This window comes from Trachurus trachurus (assembly GCF_905171665.1).
Source record: "Trachurus trachurus genome assembly, chromosome: 13".
In the NCBI taxonomy this organism is placed as follows: Eukaryota; Metazoa; Chordata; class Actinopteri; order Carangiformes; family Carangidae; genus Trachurus; species Trachurus trachurus.
The window spans coordinates 29121633-29144491 of NC_139892.1; the positions used below are offsets into that span (position 1 = coordinate 29121633).

The 22859-nt window shown below is 40.5% G+C and overlaps 2 protein-coding genes across 4 annotated transcripts in view; both read left to right on the forward strand.

Moving 5' to 3' along the window:
* Window positions 1-1594: 1594 nt before the first annotated feature.
* Window positions 1595-10551, forward strand: nek8 (NIMA-related kinase 8; the record flags this gene model as incomplete). 2 transcript variants are annotated; one of them, XM_083985881.1, is made up of 15 exons in its annotated part: window positions 1595-1644; window positions 2414-2619; window positions 3226-3458; window positions 3573-3704; window positions 3889-4097; window positions 4250-4323; window positions 4425-4609; window positions 5162-5313; window positions 5801-5873; window positions 6568-6685; window positions 6845-6995; window positions 7535-7698; window positions 7902-8054; window positions 9576-9734; window positions 10523-10551. In XM_083985881.1, 15 exons carry the CDS (start codon window positions 1598-1600, stop codon window positions 10549-10551), a joined length of 2085 nt encoding a protein of 694 aa, XP_083842007.1. The 2 variants fall into 2 exon arrangements, with proteins under 2 accessions (XP_083842007.1, XP_083842006.1); XM_083985880.1 differs by having other exon boundaries at window positions 1598-1644; window positions 4434-4609.
* A 2640-nt stretch (window positions 10552-13191) lies between these two features.
* traf4a (tnf receptor-associated factor 4a) overlaps window positions 13192-22859 on the forward strand; it is a 38171-nt gene continuing 28503 nt past the window's right edge. Inside the window, exons 1-2 of one of the 2 annotated variants that reach the window (XM_083985883.1) lie at window positions 13593-13703; window positions 17719-17846. In XM_083985883.1, coding sequence (XP_083842009.1) covers window positions 17842-17846 — 5 coding nt within the window. In that variant the 5' untranslated portion in view covers window positions 13593-13703; window positions 17719-17841. Of the gene's footprint in view, window positions 13704-17718; window positions 17847-22859 lie in introns of both variants that reach the window. The other variant, XM_083985882.1, reaches the window with a different exon arrangement.

Below are 22859 nucleotides of genomic sequence, written 5' to 3' on the forward strand. Positions count from 1 at the left end.
AAATATGCTAGCTATGGAATGTAATGTTACTGTAAGGTTGAGAACAAACTTAGTTATTTAAAGGAACAAAGAAAACTTTGAAAATATTTTGCCTTATTCTGGTAATATGAGTAACAGGGTTGCATTGGTTAGAGTGACGCACTCCATCAGGGCAGACAAAATATGAAAAATATGAAAAATAGAAGAGAGGACTTACCTGGTGTCTACCCATGCTATTATCTAACAGTTTGATAATACAAATTATTTTTGTGTCATGTGTCTCATACTTCTTTTTCTTCTTCTTCTCTGCTAAAAAGGTTTTGGTAACAGGGTTGCGTGGATGTTGTGGGACACAACTTTAGTGCAAAATTACTTTTATTTAAAATATGTTTATGATTAAACTAAGTGTTTTTACACTTACAAAAGACATAAATCAACAAAATCATACAAAAAAATTAAAATTTTAAACTTATTTTAACCGCTTTATTTGACATAGGCCTACATGTTGGCCATCAAGAGGGTGGGACAAGAGAAAAAGGCCATTTTAGGGTGTGCTTAGAGTTATTTTGTATTTTAAATAATATGTTGGAACCAGTTTTTGTATAACTATATTTATATTTTGTCTCAGAGTAATTATAATTTTCACCACAAATGCAAGTTTTGGAATTTCATGCATGATTTATTGAAAATGAATGGGTGGGACATGAAATGTCCTCCAATTCTGGAATGACCCTTCAATGACCTGATATGTAGGCTAACAGTGCTTTTGGATGTCAGATTATAGCCTACATAGTCTTTTCTACAGCAGAGCAGACTATAACTGACTATTAACGTTTAGTTTGGTGTTTCCATACCAAACCAAATCGATCTTTCCTTAGTCACAGGTTATGTACAACCAGCCTTTAAGGTGGTTGTCATTACATAAAAAGAAACCTTCTCGCAGATGTAGGCTACAGACTTCAACCTTCCATTCAGTAGGTAAGATTAGATCCTTGAGGTTGTCCTAGACCAGCTGGGCACCGGCAGTAACAACCTTTTTGAAGCTTTCCAATCTGGTTTTAGAGAACACCATAGTACTGTCACGATCTAGTAGCATCCGATAGAGGTCTTGTCTCTGTACTTGCTCAGGTAACGCCATTTTTATGCTGCCATAGGGTTAGATGGCTGGGGTGTGTGCAGGTTACAATTGATGTATTATTACTGTAGCCTACTTTCTTCTCGCTGCTTAGCCAGTATAGGCCTACGGTGAATCATCTTAACGATGGCCCACATATAATGTGGACGTTATTTAACCACTACTTGAAGCAGTAAATGGTACAAATACAAATTTTACTACTGTTGGTTTGCCCCCACCCCTCCAGCTCAGACCACTAGTTAGGCTATGGGTGTTGTAATGTAAATTCTGTGAATAAAATAAAATCTGATTATTTAAAAAAAAGTACCTTGAATTCATCGACAGTTATATAGATTATAACTTATCCCAATTTGAAGGTGAAACGTGGAGCACAGTCACACACGAGTGTGTCTGTGGGTTTACCCTTCGCCTTTGTCCCTCGTCGCTCGCTGTAGTTGTGAGGTTGCCTGGAGACGGCGCACACGTCCGGGAGGCGCTGCAGCGATGGAGAAGTATGAAAAAATCAAAGTTGTTGGAAGAGGAGCTTTCGGGTAAACTCCGAGTTTATTTGGACTTCTTAGCTGCTCATCCTTTGTACACATGTGTTTGTTTGAAAAGAGGGTGATGTCAGGCGTGTGCTCAGAAAGATAGAAGTTCGTAAAGGCCTTTTTCTCCAAAAAATGTAACGGGATGCGTCAAATGTGCGCCGCCCTTTTGAAGACTTAAAAAAAAGTAACGGAGCTTTGGACAGAGTTTATATAAAGATTACCACAACTTGAAAAATACATTAAGGCAGCTGTGTGACAAATCTTAACGCTAAAGTCCCTCTCGGTGTCTACTTTCTTGAACAGTTTAGCTATTAGGCTATAAGAAACGCTTTAGTTGCCAGGTTAATGGAAAACCCTCGTCCAGTAAGTTACCAAACTCTTATGGTCCACATTCATTGTTTCCTATTAATGTTTTACCAACACTTGTGAAACAATATTTCTAGCTAATGTCATAGTAATAATAAACGATGTCTGATGTCCAGTGGTAGAAATCAAGGTCACATAGTGTTGTTTCTCATTGTGTAGTATCAGAGGAAACAGGGGAGAAGAAGTACACAAGTACCATCAAAGCACAGATTTTCTGTTGTTTTCATTAACTTTTCTATCATCATTTATTTAATTAAGTCATATACATATTATATTGTCCAAAACGAAACTAGTGCTGTTGCTCAGTAACGCTGCACATCAGATCTAAGTTGCTAGATCCCATCCTACTACTATTGCAAAATACATGTAATCTAGTTTTTTTTTTTTTACTCCTCTCCCTTGTCAGGATCGTTCACCTGTGCCGCAGGCGCAGTGACGGGGCTTTTGTCATCCTGAAGGAGATCCCAGTGGAGCAGATGTCACGAGACGAACGTCTGGCAGCTCAGAATGAATGTCAGGTGCTGAAACTGCTCAACCACCCAAACATCATAGAGTACTATGAGAACTTCCTGGAAGACAAGGCTCTCATGATAGCTATGGAGTATGCACCAGGTAAGCTTACTGTAATATCTTATTACATCACCCCCTTTTGTTCATTGTACAGCAAATCACGTTTCCCATGGTTTAATGCTGTAGGGCGCCATACCACTTTTCATTCCCATGTCAGGCCAGACAACACTGCATGATAAAATCTGTCTACAGTATGTGGTGCTGCTGTTCTAGGGGATAGAATGATTAGCTAAGTTTTTGGTTACATTAAAAGGTTTGTGAGTCCAAATTCATCCATGCCATACTTTTATAATAATCTCAAATAAGGTAGACTAGACTACACTAAACTAAACGTTTGTTTCATAAATAAAAGCATTTTACACATATAACACAATTGTGTAAAATCATGCCTGGCTTCAGCAAAAAGTAAGGTATGCTGCTCCATTGTTACTGGTAAAAAAAAAAAAAAGTGTTTACTGGGGTAGATTATTATTTTGTTGATCCCTTTTCTCTTTTACCCTGACATCAGCATACATTCACATCTATCCATCCATCTTAATGGCTTTGACATCATTTCACAGCTGAACTGAACTGTTACTAATGTTAACATGTTTGCAAAGAATAGAAATCATCTTTACTGTGTATTTTCTCGATGTTTCCTTTATGCAGGTGGTACTCTGGCTGATTACATACAGAAGCGCTGCAACTCTCTTCTAGATGAGGACACCATCCTTCACTTCTTTGTGCAGATCTTACTTGCTTTGTACCATGTCCATAACAAACTCATTCTGCACAGGGATCTCAAGACACAGAATATTCTACTCGACAAGCACCAGATGATTGTCAAAATCGGTGACTTTGGCATTTCCAAAATCCTTGTGAGCAAAAGTAAAGCATACACGGTGAGCTACAGTAATTTACCTTTGCTTTGGAACTGTAAGTACTTCACCAATATACATACAGTACAGTATTGAGTCTTTCTAACTTGAGTTATCCACCTTTTTTTGACCATGCAGGTGGTTGGGACCCCATGCTACATCTCCCCAGAGCTGTGTGAAGGAAAGCCATATAACCAGAAGAGTGACATCTGGGCTTTGGGCTGTGTGCTCTATGAGCTTGCGAGCCTTAAGAGAGCCTTCGAGGCTGCTGTACTGAAAACATTTTTTAACAAATACAATCCAATGTTTGTGGTAGCTTTTGTAGTGTTATTATACATATTCTGTGTGCAAAGGGAATGCTATGCTATATTCACCATGGGAGATGTATTATTGTAATTGCTGTCTTTGCCCACTGTCTTAATATCTTATTTATTCTCATTCATTTTGCTTACAGAATCTACCCGCCCTCGTTCTGAAGATCATGAGTGGTACATTTGCCCCAATTTCAGACCGGTACAGTCCAGAACTCAGACAGCTCATCCTCAACATGCTCAACCTGGATCCATCCAAACGACCCCAACTCAATGAAATAATGGCTCTCCCCATATGTATCAGACCCCTGCTAAATCTCTACACGGACATAGGCAATGTCAAAATGCGCAGGTGAGACCTTATTGCAGAGGTAACAAGATGATAGAGCCTTTCAAGGGACATGGATGATTCGATTTGAGATTAAGATTTTAATATTTTGCATAATGTTTTTTTTTCTTTATTGAAATTGCATAAAAGTAAAGATCTTCTCTGGCTTTTTTCAGGATTGAGAAACCACTGTCTACCGTGCAAACTTCTCAAGGGAGAGCAGGAGGCAGAGTTCCCAACAGGTCAAGAGGTGAGGCACATGATGCCATTATTTGACAACAGAACAAGATGTACCAAACAGATTTCAGTACAATTTCACAAACTCAATTGTTATTTCTTGGACTGAAACAGATGCATCAGTTGGTCTGGGGTCAGGGAAGGTGCACTCACTTCCCTTGTCCTCGGTGTACACGTGGGGAAGTGGCATCTCAATGCCTCTTCGACTGCCAATGCTCAACACTGAGGTGCATCAGGTGTCTCTGGGCCGAACTCAGAAGATGGGGGTCACCAAGTCAGGCCGTCTAATTACATGGGAGGTCGGTGTAAACCCTTAAACCTTTGTAATATATTTGCTGACCTATTTATGAAGCGAACCACAAGAATAAAAATATAGTTGAATCAATACCTTTGAGACAGTGCCAATCAAAACAAAACAATGTTTCTTCATAAAAGTTTACAATTTTGGCTAAGCTATTGTGTAAGATTGCTGTAGATTGTGCTGATGTTTGATATATACAACAGCAACATTATTCCTTTTAAAGCTGTTATCAATTGTAAAAACATGCTTTTGGTGTCAGCTCCTCTGAAAATGTCTTTGTAGACACTTAAATACCTCATTAGGGAGAAAAACAGTGGTAAGGAGGCATAAATCCTAAGCCAGCAGTTCTGTAATAGTTAACAGTGCAGACAGTCACCACCAGTGTGTTGAAAGCAACACATCATTATGCATTTTCAGGGCTCAAGGAAAATGTAGAAAATCAGTAACTGGTGTAAAATTAAATGAGGCAGGCTGGAGAACATGTTATTTGCATTCTCACTCTCCTGACATAAAACCTAATTATCTCTCTAATAACTATTAATTATTGCAGGCTCCATCGGTGGGGTCTGGTGAGGCCAGTCTGCCTGGTGTAGTGGAGCAGATGCAGCCCCAGTTCATTTCTCGCTTCCTAGAGGGTCAGTCTGGAGTCACCATCAAATCTGTGTCTTGTGGAGATCTTTTTACCACCTGCATGACAGGTTGGTGGACCATTCCTTTTTGGATCGCCGTAAGCAAGAAGCTCTGCTATAGGAAATCAATGTTTATTCTCTATTTTCTGCCCTCACACACAGCTGTAAAAAACCATGGCAGCATTTCAGTATGCATGTGGACACAGTCAGCTCTTTCTCCAGACTTAAACAGAAAGTGTGGGTCCATTGTCGAGTGAACCTCATCATTCCTACTTAGAAGTTTGGAAGTACAATTTTGTTTTAGCTTAAATTACTGTGCTGTGTTAATCAGTGTTTTAGAAAGCGGTAGCCAGCATATGTGTCTCTGCAAAGCAGATAACACAGGATTAAAGACCTTTCTTCTCAGCTCAGTTTCCTCCCTTACATCACTTTTTGCTGTAGTGATGCCAATTAGCCTGTGTTAGATAGGGAATAGAAGCATTGTGTCGGCCCACACAATAATACACCTACCCATCAACAGTACTTCTAATCCCTTCTTTTTATTTTCAATGTGCAGACAGGGGCATTATCATGACATTTGGAAGTGGGAGCAATGGCTGTCTAGGACACGGAAACTTCAATGATGTAACACAGGTACATGTTGAACTTTCAAAGGAAAGTATTTATAATTTACAATAATATAAAAAGTAATGCTCGTTAAATTTACAAATTCAGTCTAATACAACAGGTCTGCAATAAGCTATATTGGTGTGTCCAATAATAATATACTAAGAAACAGCACTACAAAATGCATCCTCCAGAAACACCATGAAGTTGAATCGATACCTCCCTCAAACTGTTTTAGCACAAAGTGATTATTAGTCTACAGGCTTCATGAAGCAGCATTTATTGTAACTCTTGTATTTTACTGTATTAGTCTCAGCTAAGTGCCAAAACAGACCTTCAGCGCTTTGTGATTCCCAGTATGCTTTTGTTATTCTCTGTCATACTGGCACATCCATAAACATATTTTTTAGTGCATTACAATGTGCATTAATACATCCATGTGTCGTCCAAAGGATTTTTTGCTTGACACTGGTTGTGCTTATGAATCACAAATTATTAAAAATTTGGGAATATTGGAAGACACAATCATGTTCATTAAAATATTTTGGTCTCTTTACATTTTTAAGATATGAATTGAAAGAGGGCCATCACAGTTATATTGTATACCAATTACACACAGGATGCTGTGTTGCTGCACAATTAAAAAAAAAAGATAGATACAGTATATGTCTGAAAAATAAAAATTACACTGATCTTTCTCTCTCTCTTTGTTTTTATTCAGCCCAAGATAGTTGAGGCCCTCCTTGGCTACGAGCTGGTTCAGGTCTCATGTGGTGCTTCCCACGTTCTCGCTGTGACCAATGAAAAAGAAGTATTTGCCTGGGGAAGAGGAGACAACGGTATAGTAAATATAATGGTTGTTTTCTAACTCACTCAATCTCTCTTGGTATTCTCCTTTTGTTGTTTGTTTGTATGTGACTTGATTTATGACAGCGGCACATCGGCACGCAGATTGATTGCGGGGTCTCTGGCCTTGTTTGTGTTGCTCTTTCTGGAAGGACGCCTCGGGCTAGGCACCCAAGATACCCACAACTCTCCGCAGCAGGTGTGTCTCCCTGTGGAATTTGAGGCCCAGAGGGTTGTGTGTGGAGTTGACTGCTCCATGATCATCAGCACTCAGTACACAATTATGGCGTGTGGAAGCAACAGGTAATTGTTCAATATTTTGAGCATTTGTCACAGTAAACAGTTACTGACAGGTGCTAATTATCAGCAGTGAATCATGCCTCACTTTAATGTTTAATGAGCGTTCCTCACTCCCGTATGTTTTTTCATAGAGACTCCTATGACAGTGATCCTATGTAGTTACCACCCAGTAAAATGATACCTCCTATTTGCTCACTGTGTGCTTCAAACTATTTCATGTGCGCGGGGGTGTTTGTACATTAATGGCCAGAGAAATATGTTCCATGTGCACAACCAGTGAGACAGCATTCTCCTTAAGTGACAAACACTTTTTTTTCTCACATTGTGAATCCCTCTCTCTCAGAGAGGTTAAGCACAGGATGTGGAGCTGTGTGTACTGTAAGTACAAATTTAAAACCTGCAGCTCAGCAGCTACCTCCATGAGAAAATAAAATGGGAACATATGTTCATGAGCTGATTATCTAAAACATTCTTGAAAAATATTGAACAAATGTTGTTATTCTGTGTCAGCAAACAAGTGTCTCTGTTATGAATACTGACAGGTTCAACAAGCTTGGTTTGGATAAGATAACAGCTGGAGAGGAACCGAATCCCTCGAATCAGGTGGAAGAAGTTCTTTCTTACACCCCTGTCCAATCAGACCCACTCAACAGTGAGAAGATAGTTTACATTGATATTGGAACAGCCCACTCTGTCGCAGTTACAGGTAAAGAAACTCCTGAATATTATGTTATCAAAGCACACATTTGTATCAGTACATTACATCTCTGATTGTCCCCATGATGGTGTGAAATAGGAGAAGGTCATGGTTTTGTTTAGTGCCATACAAACTAGTTTTTAAGATTGTTCCAGTATCATGTTTGTCATAAGATGTGCAATCACCACTTTCCTTCACATTGTCTTCTTCAGAAAGAGGTCAGTGTTTCACCTTTGGCAGTAACCAGCATGGCCAGATGGGCTGCAGTTCCCGTCGTAGCAGCCGCGTGCCCTACCTGGTACCCAGCCTGCTGGGTATCTCCATGGCTGCATGTGGAGATGCTTTCACCTTAGCTATTGGATCTGGTGAGTAGTTAAACTATATGTGATACTTTAACCTGCTCCACGTGCCTTCTCAGGTGTTTTCAACCTCTTTTGGCTGATAAAACCTGATATGTTGATAACAGTGTTATTTGTCCAGCCCTAACAAGTATCAGTCACTGAGATATCAGTCAGACACAGCCTTAACACACCTACACACAGACTTCAAGCCACAGTCAGACCAAAACTCAGACGATGGAATTTGCTCATATGAAGAGACCAAAAACACCAGGGAGAGATGTAGTTAGGTAGGTTATACACATAAACCGCAGTTGCATGGTTAACAACAGCAATCCACGGAGATGTGATTCATGCAGAGTTTTATCAAAGATGTTACTGGCATTGACCTCATTACTCACTGCAGCCAAGCTGCTACCTGCATTGTGTCGCAATTTAAGTATAAAACAAGGACATACTGTAAGCAGACAGGTACTGTATCTCTGTGAGATGTTATTTAGTCACAATCAGGTGTTCTGTGAGAATAGCAGGCTTTAGTTTTTTGAAAATGCATATACTTAACTGTACAACAGAAAATGATAATCATGATCTCATAATTTCAACTGTTAGAGATAAATCAGATTCAACAAAGTTGAAGATGAATAGAAAGCCAATTTTGGTCTGCCTGACTTTCAGAAAGGGACAAACATTTTGTGTGTGTATCTGTGTGTGGATCTCTCGCTGTAAAAAGGTTGTGTAGGGTTGTGTAGCAGACGCATGAGTAAACACCACAGGGTCCACCTCAGCTCTGAGTGGAGACAACATTTCTCAGATATCTGTGGTTAAGCTGCTTTGGAGGGAAAGAGGAGGATTCTGAGATACAGGCCGGGACACTGCATTTTGAACTACAGAATGTGATCACATGACTGTAATGTAACTTTGAGGTCAAAAACAGCAATTTAATGTTCACTGTGATGGGTTTTGTCACTCGTGCATGTTTCAAGGCTCTGGAAGTTTATTTTCATGTAAAACCAAGAGTTGAAAGTTTAAAACTAATGGTTACATGGAACATATGTTGTGCCTTTGGAGAACCATTGGCAGACATGTAAACTATACAGGGGGTTCAGCTAATGGGCTAAAACCATTAGTATGGTCCTTTAAACACTAACAAACAGGTAACAGATGTGTGTGTGTGTGTGTGTGTGTGTGTGTGTGTGTGTGTGTGTGTGTGTGTGTGTGTGTGTGTGTGTGTGTGTGTGTGTGTGTGTGTGTGTGTGTGTGTGTGTGTGAGTGTGTGTGTGTGAGTGTGTGTGTGTGTGTGTTGTTCTTAAGGCTGATGCTAAACTGGAAAAATGTCATATTGTGCCAGTGCTTGACTCCCTGGGGTGAAAGCCAGCAGTGCCAGCCGTCCCTGTAGGTTCTCTTTGTTAGAGAAAAGCTTTGTTCAGCTTCCTATGGATGGGCCCATTATGTTGCCACCGCAGGAGAGACGGAGCCGTCACTTAAAGATTTGTGTGGATTAATGTTAAGAACCAGCGACCAGCTCTGCGTTCTCCTGTTTTTCCACAGAAGGGGAGGTGTACACCTGGGGAAAGGGGGCCCGCGGCCGCCTCGGTAGAAAAGAGGAGGATTCTGGGATACCGAAGTCTGTGCAGCTCGACGAGAGTCACCCGTTCACGGTGACATCAGTGGCTTGTTGTCATGGCAACACCCTGCTGGCAGTGAAACGTAATATTTAGCTTATTACCCTTTGTTAACAAACACTGTAAGATGTTAGGATGTGGTAAAATCTGTCAGAGAGGTTACTAATCCTCCAGATGAAAGACACAAGACAGGCTTCCCGCAGAGAAGCATGCTTTCTGTGGAGAACTGTGAAAATGTTCATTTGTAAATCTGAAAGCTCAGTGGCTAAAAACATCACTATAGCTTTGTTTCAGGTTGTCAGGCAGCTTGTTTACTTGTATTTCCTTTCAGTCATATAGAATCTGCATGCCAGAAGTAATAAGTCAGTCCAAATTAGCATTGAGGTTATTGATTTCAGACTGAACTGAATAATGCGGCCACAGGCCTCTTACTGAGACAACATTAATTCAGCAATTTGTGGCTCTTTCCCCACAGTGATAGTTCACGAGCCAGAGATCCTGATATAAACTGAAAAACAGTGCAGGTTGGATTAAATCATCCCTCTACACTCCAAATTGAAAATAGCTGCAGATTTAGAGATTAAACTGCACCACAATTTAATAAGTAATAGAGATGTTAATAATCCTTGCTACAGGCTACAGCGGCTGTTTGGCTGAGGTACCATCTTTAGAGTCCTTGTTTTATCCAGCCACCAGTCCAAAACTCAAACTCAGTTCAGTTCACTATTACATAACCTTTTGGCACTGTGCTGAAAAAAGACTGAAACATTTATCAAAATGTGTTCCAATCAATTCTCTGTCAATCAGCTTATTGATAAATCAGTTAGTAATTGCCTTGCCAATAGCCTTGTCCTTTTCTCCCTCTTGTTTCAGCTTTGCTGGAGGAACCTGTCCCAAGATGATTTTGTCCAGAAGACAAACCCACACAGACTCAGCAGTCGGCGAGAAGCCCTGTGGTGGTGTGAGGTGAAGGGCAGCTTCCTCTGACCCCCCACCCGCCCCCCCTTGAGGCCCATCTGCACTGCATTTGAAAGATTTCTTTTCATAGTGCAGCTGCGGATTCAGATTGTCACTTGGTCTTTCCTCTCTGCTCTGTTTTTTGTTCCTTTCAGGGATGAATGTTTGTTTCATTCTGCGACTTGATATCATAGAGCAAAGGTCACAACCCGGCTGTTTCCGCAGGTGTAGCTCACAACAGGTTGGTTAAAGGGATGTTGTAACACTTATCGAAACTGGATTGCAGGAAGTCATTAGGCAGCTTTCATGCGGTGAACTATTGTGCTTGTTCACGTGCAGGGTAAGCATGATAAACCATGAAAGGCCAGTGAAAGCCAAACTGGTTTGAGCTCTCTTGAGCAACTGGTGAATGTGATGATACAATGCACAGAAACAACAAGAATGAAGCCACTTGAAAGTTCATCAGTCAGCTGAACCCAAACAGTGGTCACATTGTGCTTTATTGGATTAGTCCTCCAATACATTTGTAACTCTACAGCAGTGTTCAGACCAGACAACGACGTGTTGTTCAAAGTTAAGCTGGACCAAGACTTTAAGGTATTATAATGTTAAAGAGACTGTGACTGGGCTCTAAATCACTCCCTTGTCTGCTCGTACACCCCTGCCTTATAGTTTTGTTGATAGTAAAGTAAATTTAGACATTAATCTGTATGAATCTTCTACATTCTTCTATTTACATTTATCTATGAAATGTGACCATCTGGACTGTGGGATTGTTAGTAGCAAATGCTTTCTTCAGTCTGTTGTAGGAGTCTTTCAGGATATACTGAGTGTGAATGTCACACTGATTGGGCTCTCGCAGAAAATAGCAGTCACTATAGTGAGATTGCATATCATGCTGCAAACTGCAGTTATAGTGCGACCAAAGACAGAGAAAAGAAAACTGCCAGTTAAACTGCCTCAGTACTCATATTAGCAGCAAAATATACTTACAGCCTTGCCTAAATTTAAAGTAGTTATATAATACTGTATATGATTCTGATGGATTATAATCATGATGTGTTTATATGTATACATTACAAATGTTGCCGCTGGTAAAGGCAATGCTAATTTTAAGTGCTATCTTAATCTATATATTGTTATATTTATAGACTGTATCTGCAATTATATTAAATAAGTATAGTGTGGTAAAAAGTACAATATTTCCATTTGAATTGCAGAGAAGTATAGTGTACTAAAAATACTCAAGTAAAGTACAAAGACAGTACCTTCCAGAGAGATAAAGAAGCATTATGATGTATTTACATATTAGCATTTTTGATTGTTGTCTCCATGTGTTGTCAGTTTCCAGTGTTAAATGTTATATTACATGCTGTATGTTAGTGTGGTAGACAAGAGGATGGTTAAGGCATAAGCTTTAAATTAGAGACGATGGGGTCCTAAATAAGCCATCTCATAATTCATCATAATGAATGCCTTAAATTTGAACTGAGAACTTCAACCTCATACATCACCACTTTAAAATTAGTTAGAGGTTAGTCTGACTGTCTGATTGTTTTATACTGCCTCCACAATCTTATTCATACATTAATCACTTGATTCATTATGTAATTTATTTTATAATTAGATTAGAGTAATTGATTTAGCAGTTGGTGTGTTTATTGTCATTGTAATTATATATTCAGTTAATTTATATTAATGTACATTTGTCCTTTAATTGTATTTATGAAGGTTCTAAATGTCATTGCTTGTTTTTCCAACTGTAATCGTATTGCAACAGTAATTACTGCTTATTTAAGATGTGTTCACACCATTTCTGAGGACATGGATTATTTATCATTGTTGTCTTGTATGATGATGTAATGATGATGTAATCTGGTGGCAATACAGCAGGTGAAAAGTGATCTAAATGTGAGGACCTGCGTTTAACTTTCACTGACAACAAGCATGTCATTTTTGTTATAATTATGATTTCTTTTCTTTTTTTTAATCAGTGTTAAAGCCAGGGTTGATTTTCTTCATTTATAGTCAACATTTTATCATGAAATACTGAGAAAATAAATGCTAGATTGCTTCATTGTGCGTGCTTTCTTAACCACCAGAGGGCATCCATCACCTCTCACTGCTCCAGGCTTCTGAATGAGGCTGATTTTCATTTATATTGTTTATTTATTTCATTTATTTGAAACCTTAACGGTTCAATGCTTCACTTCTGATTTCAGTAACCGAGACTTCATGTACATTTTTTCCCCTACCATGTCCTTAAGTTAGGAGCAATTAATGTGTAGGTTTACTGAGAGAAACGGGGTTTTACTCGACAAATAGCCTACATGAGAAAATATTAAATGTAGGCTCAGGAGAAACAAACAGCGCATCTCATTAGAGACCACCAGCCAGACAAAGAGGCCAATTAAAGACCTATAAAGAGAGATCAGAGGGATAAAATGGTGTGAGCAGTGTTTCAGCTTCTTGACTCCTCCTGCGTGGAGGAGGAGGCGGGACTCGGTGCACCTAAACAGACGGAGGGGTTATGCATTGTGCTCAGTGTGTCAGTACTGCATCCACAGAGGAGGAGAGACGTAGAGGGCCACACAACAGCACCGCCGGCCAGAATAAAGCCTGACTTTGCAGAGAGAAGAGGGACGCACGCACACACGCACACACACACACGGGATCAATCTGCGATCACCTCGGCACCGTTCATCTGGACTGTGTTTGTCTTGCGCATTGGCTGCCATCAGTCTCCGGGCTGCAGGAGGAGAAGCTCGGGGAGGACTCGCCTTCTCTGAAAAGCCCGATCTGTCGGTGGCGGAAGGGACGTGAAATGAACCCCTCGTCGGTTTAAAACGGCAGTGCAGCTGGATACCCCCCCCCGCTTCTGGAGGATCGGACAGACATTTAAATCCGTAAACCTGCAGCTGAAGGCCCGGTAATTACCCACAGAATCTGCAGCGATGCCCGGGTTTGACTACAAGTTTCTGGAAAAGCCAAAGAGACGGTTCCAGTGTCCGCTCTGCAGCAAGGCGATGCGGGAGCCGGTCCAAGTGTCTACCTGCGGACACCGATTCTGTGACACCTGTCTGCAAGAATTTCTAAGGTAGCCTACAATATGTGTGTTTTTTTGTGCGTGGATGCGTGTGTGTGTTAATCAGTGTGTTTGTGTGCAGACTAGAGAGGGGAAAGATCCACCTCTCTTGAGGGCGATACCTGAGTCTACAGCCTTGTGTAGTTTCGGTCGAGCAACAGTAAATAAAGGATGTGTAGGTGTGTCCTCTTCACCTTTCCACATTAGAGTCCCACAACACAACACAACACAATACAGTGCGGTTTGAGCCCCCTCCCCCTTAAAGGTTCAGGTGTGTGTTCTCCAAACATCCTCTCTCCTCATGTCAGACAAAAACAACAGTGGCCATGAGCCGATGCAGGTCTTTGTTATTATGACAGGTAGCCTACAGGAGGGTTTTTTTTTTCTTGTTAGGACCAAATGGCGCACGAGATTTGAAATTGTGCAAATAATCATTTACTGTCTTTTTTTCGTTTGTCTGTCATGCTGTGGTGTCTGTGTCCTGTAGAGGGCTCCTGCCTCCTCATCCTGTCTATGTTTTGGCTCAGGGGTGGCTGAGTTTGTATGGGTTGTGGGTGATGAGGTGTGTGTGTGTGTGCCTTGAGTCCAGGATTAGACCTTCATCAGTGTCAGTCAGATCGCTGGGGGGCCACTGAGGGACCTTTCACTCCGAGGTCACCTCCTAATCTGCAGAACACCGAAGTCTATGTTAAGACTTGTAGAAAGAAAGTCTTTGTTTTAACTTTGAGGATGACATCGTCTCAAAACAGTCACTCATTTTCACACACTAAAGAGAAAAGCATGCAATGTACAGAATTAAACTTGTCATACCAATGGCAATGCAGGCAATGCCCACAAATCACCTGAGGTCACATAATTAACAGATTTTCTTGGCTTTTGTGCTGTAAAGTATCAACTTGGGCTGGAGTAAACATGACAGTTTTTCAGAAAACTGGTCAAATTGTTTGCACTTTTGTTTAAAATACTTAAAGCTTCAAATTTTGTCATCAAAACGGCTGCCAAATCATTGTCTGTCAATTGACTAATCAGTCAGTCCTCTATTCATGTAAGTTCTAGTGTGCTGTGGTCTATGGGTCCCTTATTAAACTGTTGTTAACAATGGAGGTCAATAGGAGGCCTGATGACAGATTTTTGCCCTCTGGCACCAATAGGAGGTTAATCAGGACATGAATGGAGTCAAGAGCCTCATGTTGATTTATCTCTCTATGTGCTGTTAAATGGGACACATTTGCCATGAGAAAACGAGCTCTGCTCTGTCTTTGAGGAGATGTGTAGGCTACTGTTTTATATCAACACATCAATGGTTAGACTTTTATTGTCTCGTCAAAACGCCTGAACTAAGAACATAATGTGCATACCAAAACGAAAGGTTGTCTTTGAATTGTTTTGTAGAGTTAAACATGTTGTCAATTTACATATCCTGTTCACACGTGTCTAGTTTACATATCCTCTCATTCTAGAATCTGGAATAAGCAAATATTTGACAGTTTAAATTTTCAATTTTCTCTTTACTGAAGCCGCAATTTGACAAGAAAATGTAGGACTCAAAATAGACACTGCTGTATACCTGTACTGTACGAATGACACAGCAATAAAAGCTTCATTCATTTATTCATCTGTTGTGAATGAATGTGGATATTTCTTATTCACACACACAAGCGTAGCAATGTTGTTATGGTTACTGAATCATGTCTAGATAATTTACAGTAGGACAGCAGGCCCTGTGTAGTATTCACCAGTGTTGACATGTGGTGTGATGCGTATCAGAGCTTACGAGATGACGTGGAGAAAGATGACTAGAGAAAGACAAAACAAAAACGTACCTGTTTGCTCACCTTTTGTGGATAAGGTGACTGTCTGCGCTTCCTAAAGAAGAGTTTTGAATCACATTACTTCTCCTCAAAGCTTTAACGCTCCAGAATATAAGTTAAATATAGCATTTTTATTGTTAGATTCAGTTTTTTTAGTCATGGAAATGCTGTGGTTATTTTTCTTCGCTGGATTTCTACTTAGAAATCAGCTCAGTCTGAGTGGTCTGCAGTTGTTTGGAGTTTCATTTCATTTACAAAATTGATCTTGCTGCTGTTTGGCTAAAAGTGGCACTGAAAAAAAGATATCGAAATATCTTCAGTTTCACTTGATGAAACTTGAAGATACCCTGGGGAAACTCATATAAAGAAACCAACACTTGGCATCAGGAAAGTGGAATATCTAATGAAAAATGATGTCAACGTGTTTTACTTGTCACGACCCTCTGTCAGGAAAACAGACAAGAGGGAGGTGGAGATGTGGACTATTGCTGTGTGAATACATTAACCACTCTGTCGTGAGTTGGTGGTTTGTAGCTTGAGTCATCAGGAAGCCTCCTCTGGCTTACTAAACAGCAGCAAATTGCATCTGGCTGAAAAGCAGAAATTTGGATGAATAAAACGAGCGAGGGAGGATCGGCGCTCACTGCTGATCAATGAGTTTGGCCCGACGCTTTGTCTTCCTCATCCTGCCCACCTCCGTGCTCATCCTCCAGTTTATGCTCCTTTCATTTTTGACTCCCACAGAGTCACTGAATTTTACCAAAGTTTCACAATTTATGAAAGTTTTTAGTTGAGTAACTGTGTGCTCCTGTTTTGCTGTCAATGCAAATGTGATGATTCGTCCCTGTCTGTCTGAACTTCATGAACCCAAGACAGCTGCAGCAACACCTTGAAAAACAGCAATTATAGGTCATTAATAAGGAGTTTTGGGTTGCCAGGTAGTGAAAACCCTCATTCAGTTGTGACTGAGTATGCAAAAGTCCATTTAACAATATAAAATGACAATAACACTCTTAATTAAGTACTATAATGTCTCTTGTGGACACCCATGTGTAAACAGCTGGATAAAGAAATAATACATAGACAAATGCAGTAACACACTGGTAATATAATTTTTTCACAAATATTGTGCATGTAAAAACACCTAAAATGTCCCTATGTTTGCACATAGGTACATTATAGTGTGTTTTAAACCCTTTATGCTGCTTTAAACGTGCAATAGGGCAAAGTGGAGTAAAGTACGTAAGTCACAGTATAAAAATATATAAATTCAGTGACGACTGTTTAAGGATTATTAACACTGAAGCAATGTCATGCAGCAGCATTCTTCTGTGGCTTGTTGCGACAGAGCGTTGAGTGAGCTCTGGAGACGGCGGCACAGCCATCAGTGTGAAAGCGGGCAGACTCAGCTGGCAAGCCTGGACTGGATGTTACACAGCCTTCAATAATTACAGCAAAAAATAAAAAACCCAGTTGCACAATGGGCAAAGAATTAGCTAACGACTGTCTGTCAGCCTCAATAAACTTGAACTCCCATCACAAAAGACGCAGGCGCTCGTTGGCCAAGAGAGCTGAAAGTGGCCTGGGCTGGCACACTGCATCAATTAAAGAGAAGACATTAATTGGTCTGTATGACAGTGTGGCTGAGAGTAGAGGATCTGTATCTACTGTAGTCACTTTTTTTGTATAAACTTTATTCGACCTCAGAGGTAAACCTGGAAATCCTATTTAAAGCAACAACTGAAACAAGTTGACCTGTGATCTTCTGATCTTATTGAGCTTTAATCAAGTCTGAAGTTATACATATAAGGCATTAATAAAGATACATAAAGAATGTTTTATAATGTTCTTACATCTGTTTAAAACTATAATACAAAGTTTTTCACTATTGCCAACTGTTATCCTCTAATACATCAGTTTCCACCAATGGGTATCCACAGGAGGAGTTATAGTTGTGGACAAGTGCATTAATAAACACTTACGCTCACAACTATATTATAGTCTTTTAAAAGCCAGAGTGTCCATATATGGCATATAAACGCTGAATAGAGGGAGTATAAATACTTTCAGAAGAAGTCCATCCTGTATTTTTGCTTCAGAGAAAGTCCAAATAAAGTGAAGTATCCCTGAGTGGCTCCTGAGGAAACACATGAATTGCTCTTACTTCACCGTGTCAGAGCACTGAAAAGAGCTGGTGTGTGCTTCTGTGTCCACAGGCATGTTAGCATGTGATGCTAATGGGCTGTGTTCCCACCCTGGGGAGGAATGTCTAAATACTCTGCAGCGGCGGCAGCAGCAGCAGCAGCAGTCCTGGAGGCTGCCCCCGCTCTGAGGGAGTCATGGGGTAAAAGCAGCCCAGCCCTGTAGCTTTAACACAATCTGCAATCACATATGAGTCACATGCTTTAACAATTCAGTGTGTGCTGAACGGGGCGGGCCTTTGTTTTAACAACACTGCCTCTTTAATAAAGGAGAATAACACTTAATGGTATGTAACACAATTTCCTTCTCTGTGTGCGGGCTAAGTAGGGCTTATTGCCGTGCCACACATGCCAGGTCTCATGGCTCATCAGTCCTGGGTCTACTGAGCCAGAGTACTGACTCGCAATGTGACAGTGGTGTCTCTGTGGGGATGATGCAGTGCTGTGCCACGGCCTTGACAGGGGTGTAATTGGTTTGTTCGGCTCGGGAGCTTCTTCCTCGAGCCCTCCACGTAGTCGTATGTAGTGCAACTGCTGACTTACCCGGAGTCACGAGGAGCTCCGAAGTGGGCCAATATGAGAATTTTTCATGGCTCGATTATTCGTTGTCCAGAAGCCAGGGGAGTGTTTTTTGGAATGAGCAGTGATTCATTTGAACTTTAGTAGTTTTTTTTCTCTCCTCAGTGATGGAGGTGATACTCATTTCTTCTGCTGCGCTCTCCCACGTTTTTCTAGTCTGAATGCCCTGGCTCACAGTCAGCAGCATTGTGAGCACCACAGCTGAAAGCAGCCACCTCCCCCACCCCCCCACCTTCCCTCCTTTACTCTTCTTCCAACAGCAGTTGTCTGTCATTTGAATCTGTGTGGTTTGATGTAGTGGGAGAAAAAATTATACTGGGTTTATAAGGTGAGACTAATGACTAGAGAGTCTAGTGATTAGCTTCATTATTTATTTATCTACTGGTTGTTTCATCACTGAAATCCAAAAATCACAATTCCCCTTATGGCTTCCTATAATATACAGTATAACAAAGAAAAGCAAGTAATTGTCTTAAGTGAGATGCTGGAATCAGAGACTATTTTAAGTTGTTTCACTAATTTTGCTTCAAAAATGGTTAATTAATCAATTACCAAAACAGTTTCAGGTAATTTTCTGATGATCATCTACTGATTGCTGCACTACTACAGTAATAGCTTCAGTTACACATAAATACTTGAGACACAGGGAAACAGCTTCCCCACTTCTGCACAAAGGTACAAAGGAAACAAAATCCACCTCGCAGTCTCAATGCTAAGCTGAGCTAAATGACTGCTGACTGCAGCTTCATATTTAACAGACATGACCATCTCATTTAACTCTTGGCGAGAAAGTCTTTCCTTAAAATGTTGAAAAGACAGTACAAGAATTTTTTTTTACATTGTTCGGACTGAAGAGTTGTTCTTATTCATTGTATGTAACGGATCCATAAAGGATTAGTTAATTATTTATTCACCATTAAAGTTTAAAATAGAGGGAACCTTTACAAAGGCTGCTGTATTATACATGTGGCACCAAAAGAGTCTAAGAACAGATGTGATTAGAGACGCATTTAGTTGTCTATAGCCAGATTTATCTTCTCTAAACACATGATAAATCCACTTCTGTCCATTGTGCATGCAGCCGTGCAGAAGGACGTATAGAGAGCGACACTTCAGTCACTGTGATGGGGCGTTTCTTAAAGGGCTAAATGGAGCTGTGTTGCATTGGTGCCCAATGTTGTGTGTCAGCCTGGCACTTGAAGCAGCTGGGGCTTTGTGTCTCAGTGGGTATCTGTATCTGAATAGGACCAATGCCACGGATGGCTGATAAATGACTGTGTGTTCATTACCATCCCCGTCCCTCAGCCCCATCACAGAGACATTCACAGTCCCCCGCAGGTGTCCTAAAGGCTGCACAGGCGTCCTGGGTCCGGATCCGGAGAGTTCTGGGGGACCTCAGTGTCCCATCCTTCTCTGACGACAACGGCGGTCAGTGAGCTGCGCACAGAGAGATGCTGTGTTTAGTTGAGTGAAAGCCCTCAGGCCTCTCCGCTCTGCACTTTGAGCTCTGTGAAGGCCTCTTGGAGCTGTGCACTGAGGCTGCTGTCAGCTGATGTACTTGGGGTGACAGAGTTGGAAACAGCTCAGTAAATTTTAACACATCAATGCATAGAAGGAGCCACTCACTTGGAGAAGAGAGGACAAAATAAAAGACGCCTGTGAGATACAGCAGCATTTGTGTGAAAGAAGAACAGTCAGTGCTCTATACTCTTGTCTAAACATCGCTACACTTCCATGATGCTCAGCACCTGTAAAGTTAAGGGACAAACATGCTGTGAAGCTGTACCGACCACTCTTTTCTCTTTTTCTACCTGAAGTGAAAAGCACGGAAGTTAGTCAGTGACTGAACGTTCCTGAACTTTACACGCCACCGCACTCCTGGACTTTGAAATGTATGATTATATGAGAAGTCACTGATCTTTAAAGTTTAACGTGGATGTGTTTACTTCCCCCTGCTTCAGACGTATTACTCTCTGAATTCGAAATTATAGATCTTGCAGGAAAGGCCCTTTAACACCAAACCTGATGGAGTTTTCTTTCAAAGTATGGACTGTGTGACTCATGATCTTTGGTTCAGGTTGGATAGTATTAAAAGATATTCGACTTGAATCAAAGAGGACTAAGAAAAGATGAAAAATATTTGCAACTGAGGAGCTGGAACCCAGAACCCAAAAAACTCAGTTTACCATGATATGAAAGTTAACAAATTCTAACACTCGAGAGACTTAAATCAGTGAATATTGGACATGGCTGAAAGTGATCTAAAACAGAGCTGCACTCGGTGTCATCCCTAGTAGGAATGATGGTATTTTAGCTTTGATGTGAATTAAACAAAATGGGCCCAAGTTGAGCCTGGGAATGTAATCCAAGCAAACAACAGGAAATGACCCCAAATCACAGTGTTTTATGGATGTAAGGAAATGGATGTTGACATCCGATAGCCAGTAATTACCCACGTTTGGAAGGCATATAAGCCAGCATGAAAACTGAACTAAAACAGCAGTTTTGACCCACAGCTGGTTTAGAATTGGTGTGTAAACACCAGAGAAATTATACAGACAATCCAGTATCTCAGTCAGTGACTAACTGTGTCAGCTCTTTTGTCTACATGCCTTGTTTCACCTGTAAACAAAGAGTCCACTTTTCCCCACTGTGTAAGTAAGTAAAGAAAAGAAAAGAGAAACACTTTATTTTGTGGTCTGTAAATTACTAGAAAGAATCACAGAATTTGAACTGAATTACATTGAAATATAGAGAGTGATAAATCACTTTCACTGCACTAACTTTGAGCCTTTTCCTGTATGAAGAGGATAGCAGGTGATGTAAACTGGCATTGAAATTCATTTGTAAGATAACAAGAACACAACTAATTCAAACAACTAATTTCTTAGAAATTATCAAGACATTAACAGGAAATAATGAGCATCTAAAAGTGGTTTAAAGAAAACAAAGAATTATTGTGACTATACTGTACATTTGCAGTGGAAACTTGCTTTACTTTACGCTCTTGTTCTTGTAGTTTGTGGATTTTCTGTGAAGCGTTTGTTCTCCTAAGCATTTCCACTGAGCTGTCCCTCTGTCCGCCCTCTGTCACCCCAGAGACGGACAGATAGATGTTAGCTGGTGTGGTTCAGGATAAGGTAATTGAGGCAGTCTCCGGGGAGGAAGCTGAGAGGCTTTAGAGACGCAGCTGTGGTGATGACATCGTTGGGAGAAAGTGTCCTGACCATTTCACACAGCTGCACACAAGATGTTATTGTTATTATCATGGATGTACAGAAAAAAAGGAGGGGCCCTTTAAATTCTCACGTGGCTTTCCACTGATTAATCTCTAAAATCAATTTAATGTGACAATCCCAAACGCTTCGTGGTTCCAGCTTTTCAAACGTGAGAAGTTTTCTTAATCATTTTCATAATTTTGACTGTTTGTTTGTGACAAACCAAACAATCCATTCATAAAGAAAATAGTCAAGATAAATCCATAATAAAAGAAAACATCAGTTGCAGCTCTAGTTCAACAAAATGCAGGAATGCTACATGTGATTAACTGCTTCTACACGATGTGCTATACTGTATGTTTACTTGAGCAGAATATCCGAGTACTACTTCCACCACTGATTCTTCTCATCGGTGTGACGGGGCGTCTCTCAGTGAGTCACTTTCAGGTCACATCATCTGTTGGCTGAGAGGGAGTTTATTAGTGACAGCCCGTTCAGGCATACTGTAGTTCTGCTTTTCAAAGACTTCTGAAAGTGATTTTATTTGATTCTTGAGCAAAACAGCCTTGAGACTTCAGCCAGTTGCAGCTTTACAGAAAAAAAACATCGGAAACACTTGCATGTTTTACAAAGAACCCTTGTTGACTCCTACATGAACCGTGACTTTGTCTAAATCTGTGACCGCACGAAGTGTCATTTTACTTGCTATGTGGTTGACAAAGGTATGAAAGGCAATTTGTGGTTTCAGAGAAAGTCTCAAAGCTGTGACTCAGCTTCCAGACACCTGAATCACTCGCAACTTCAAATTACCATTTGACCGCATGTTACTTGCAAAGAGCTGAAAATGACATCTCGGTGGTTTACAAGCTGAGTTGAGAAAAGCTCCCACAGGCCCCCCAGTGCCCTTAAACTCCCATGTTCACCAGGTGGCAATTTAAAATGTGGTAATGTAATGAATTGCATGTTTTGTTAAGGAATTTAATCCACCAGTGTTACTATATCAGGGCAGGTCTGCAACTAATAAAGTACATTTATATACATATTCCTAAATGTAGTGGTGTTTTACCAAATTACCACCATAGGGGCGGAGTGTTACAAAATCCGGGTAACATGGCCATAGAGGTTTGGTTGTTGTGTATTTGGATTTTCAGACTTACGTTTGGGTTAAAGTTTTACGCTATTGATTTAAAACAAAACGTTTTAAATATATTCAATGTGGGCTCAGGGAGACCCTGATGGTTTTTGTTCAGAGAAAATAATTAATCAACTAATGAAATGGAAATTGTCATCATTCCTGAAATGGAATGTGTAGAGGTAAACCCTACACTTTATAGGTTTTAATTTTACTCATAATAATAT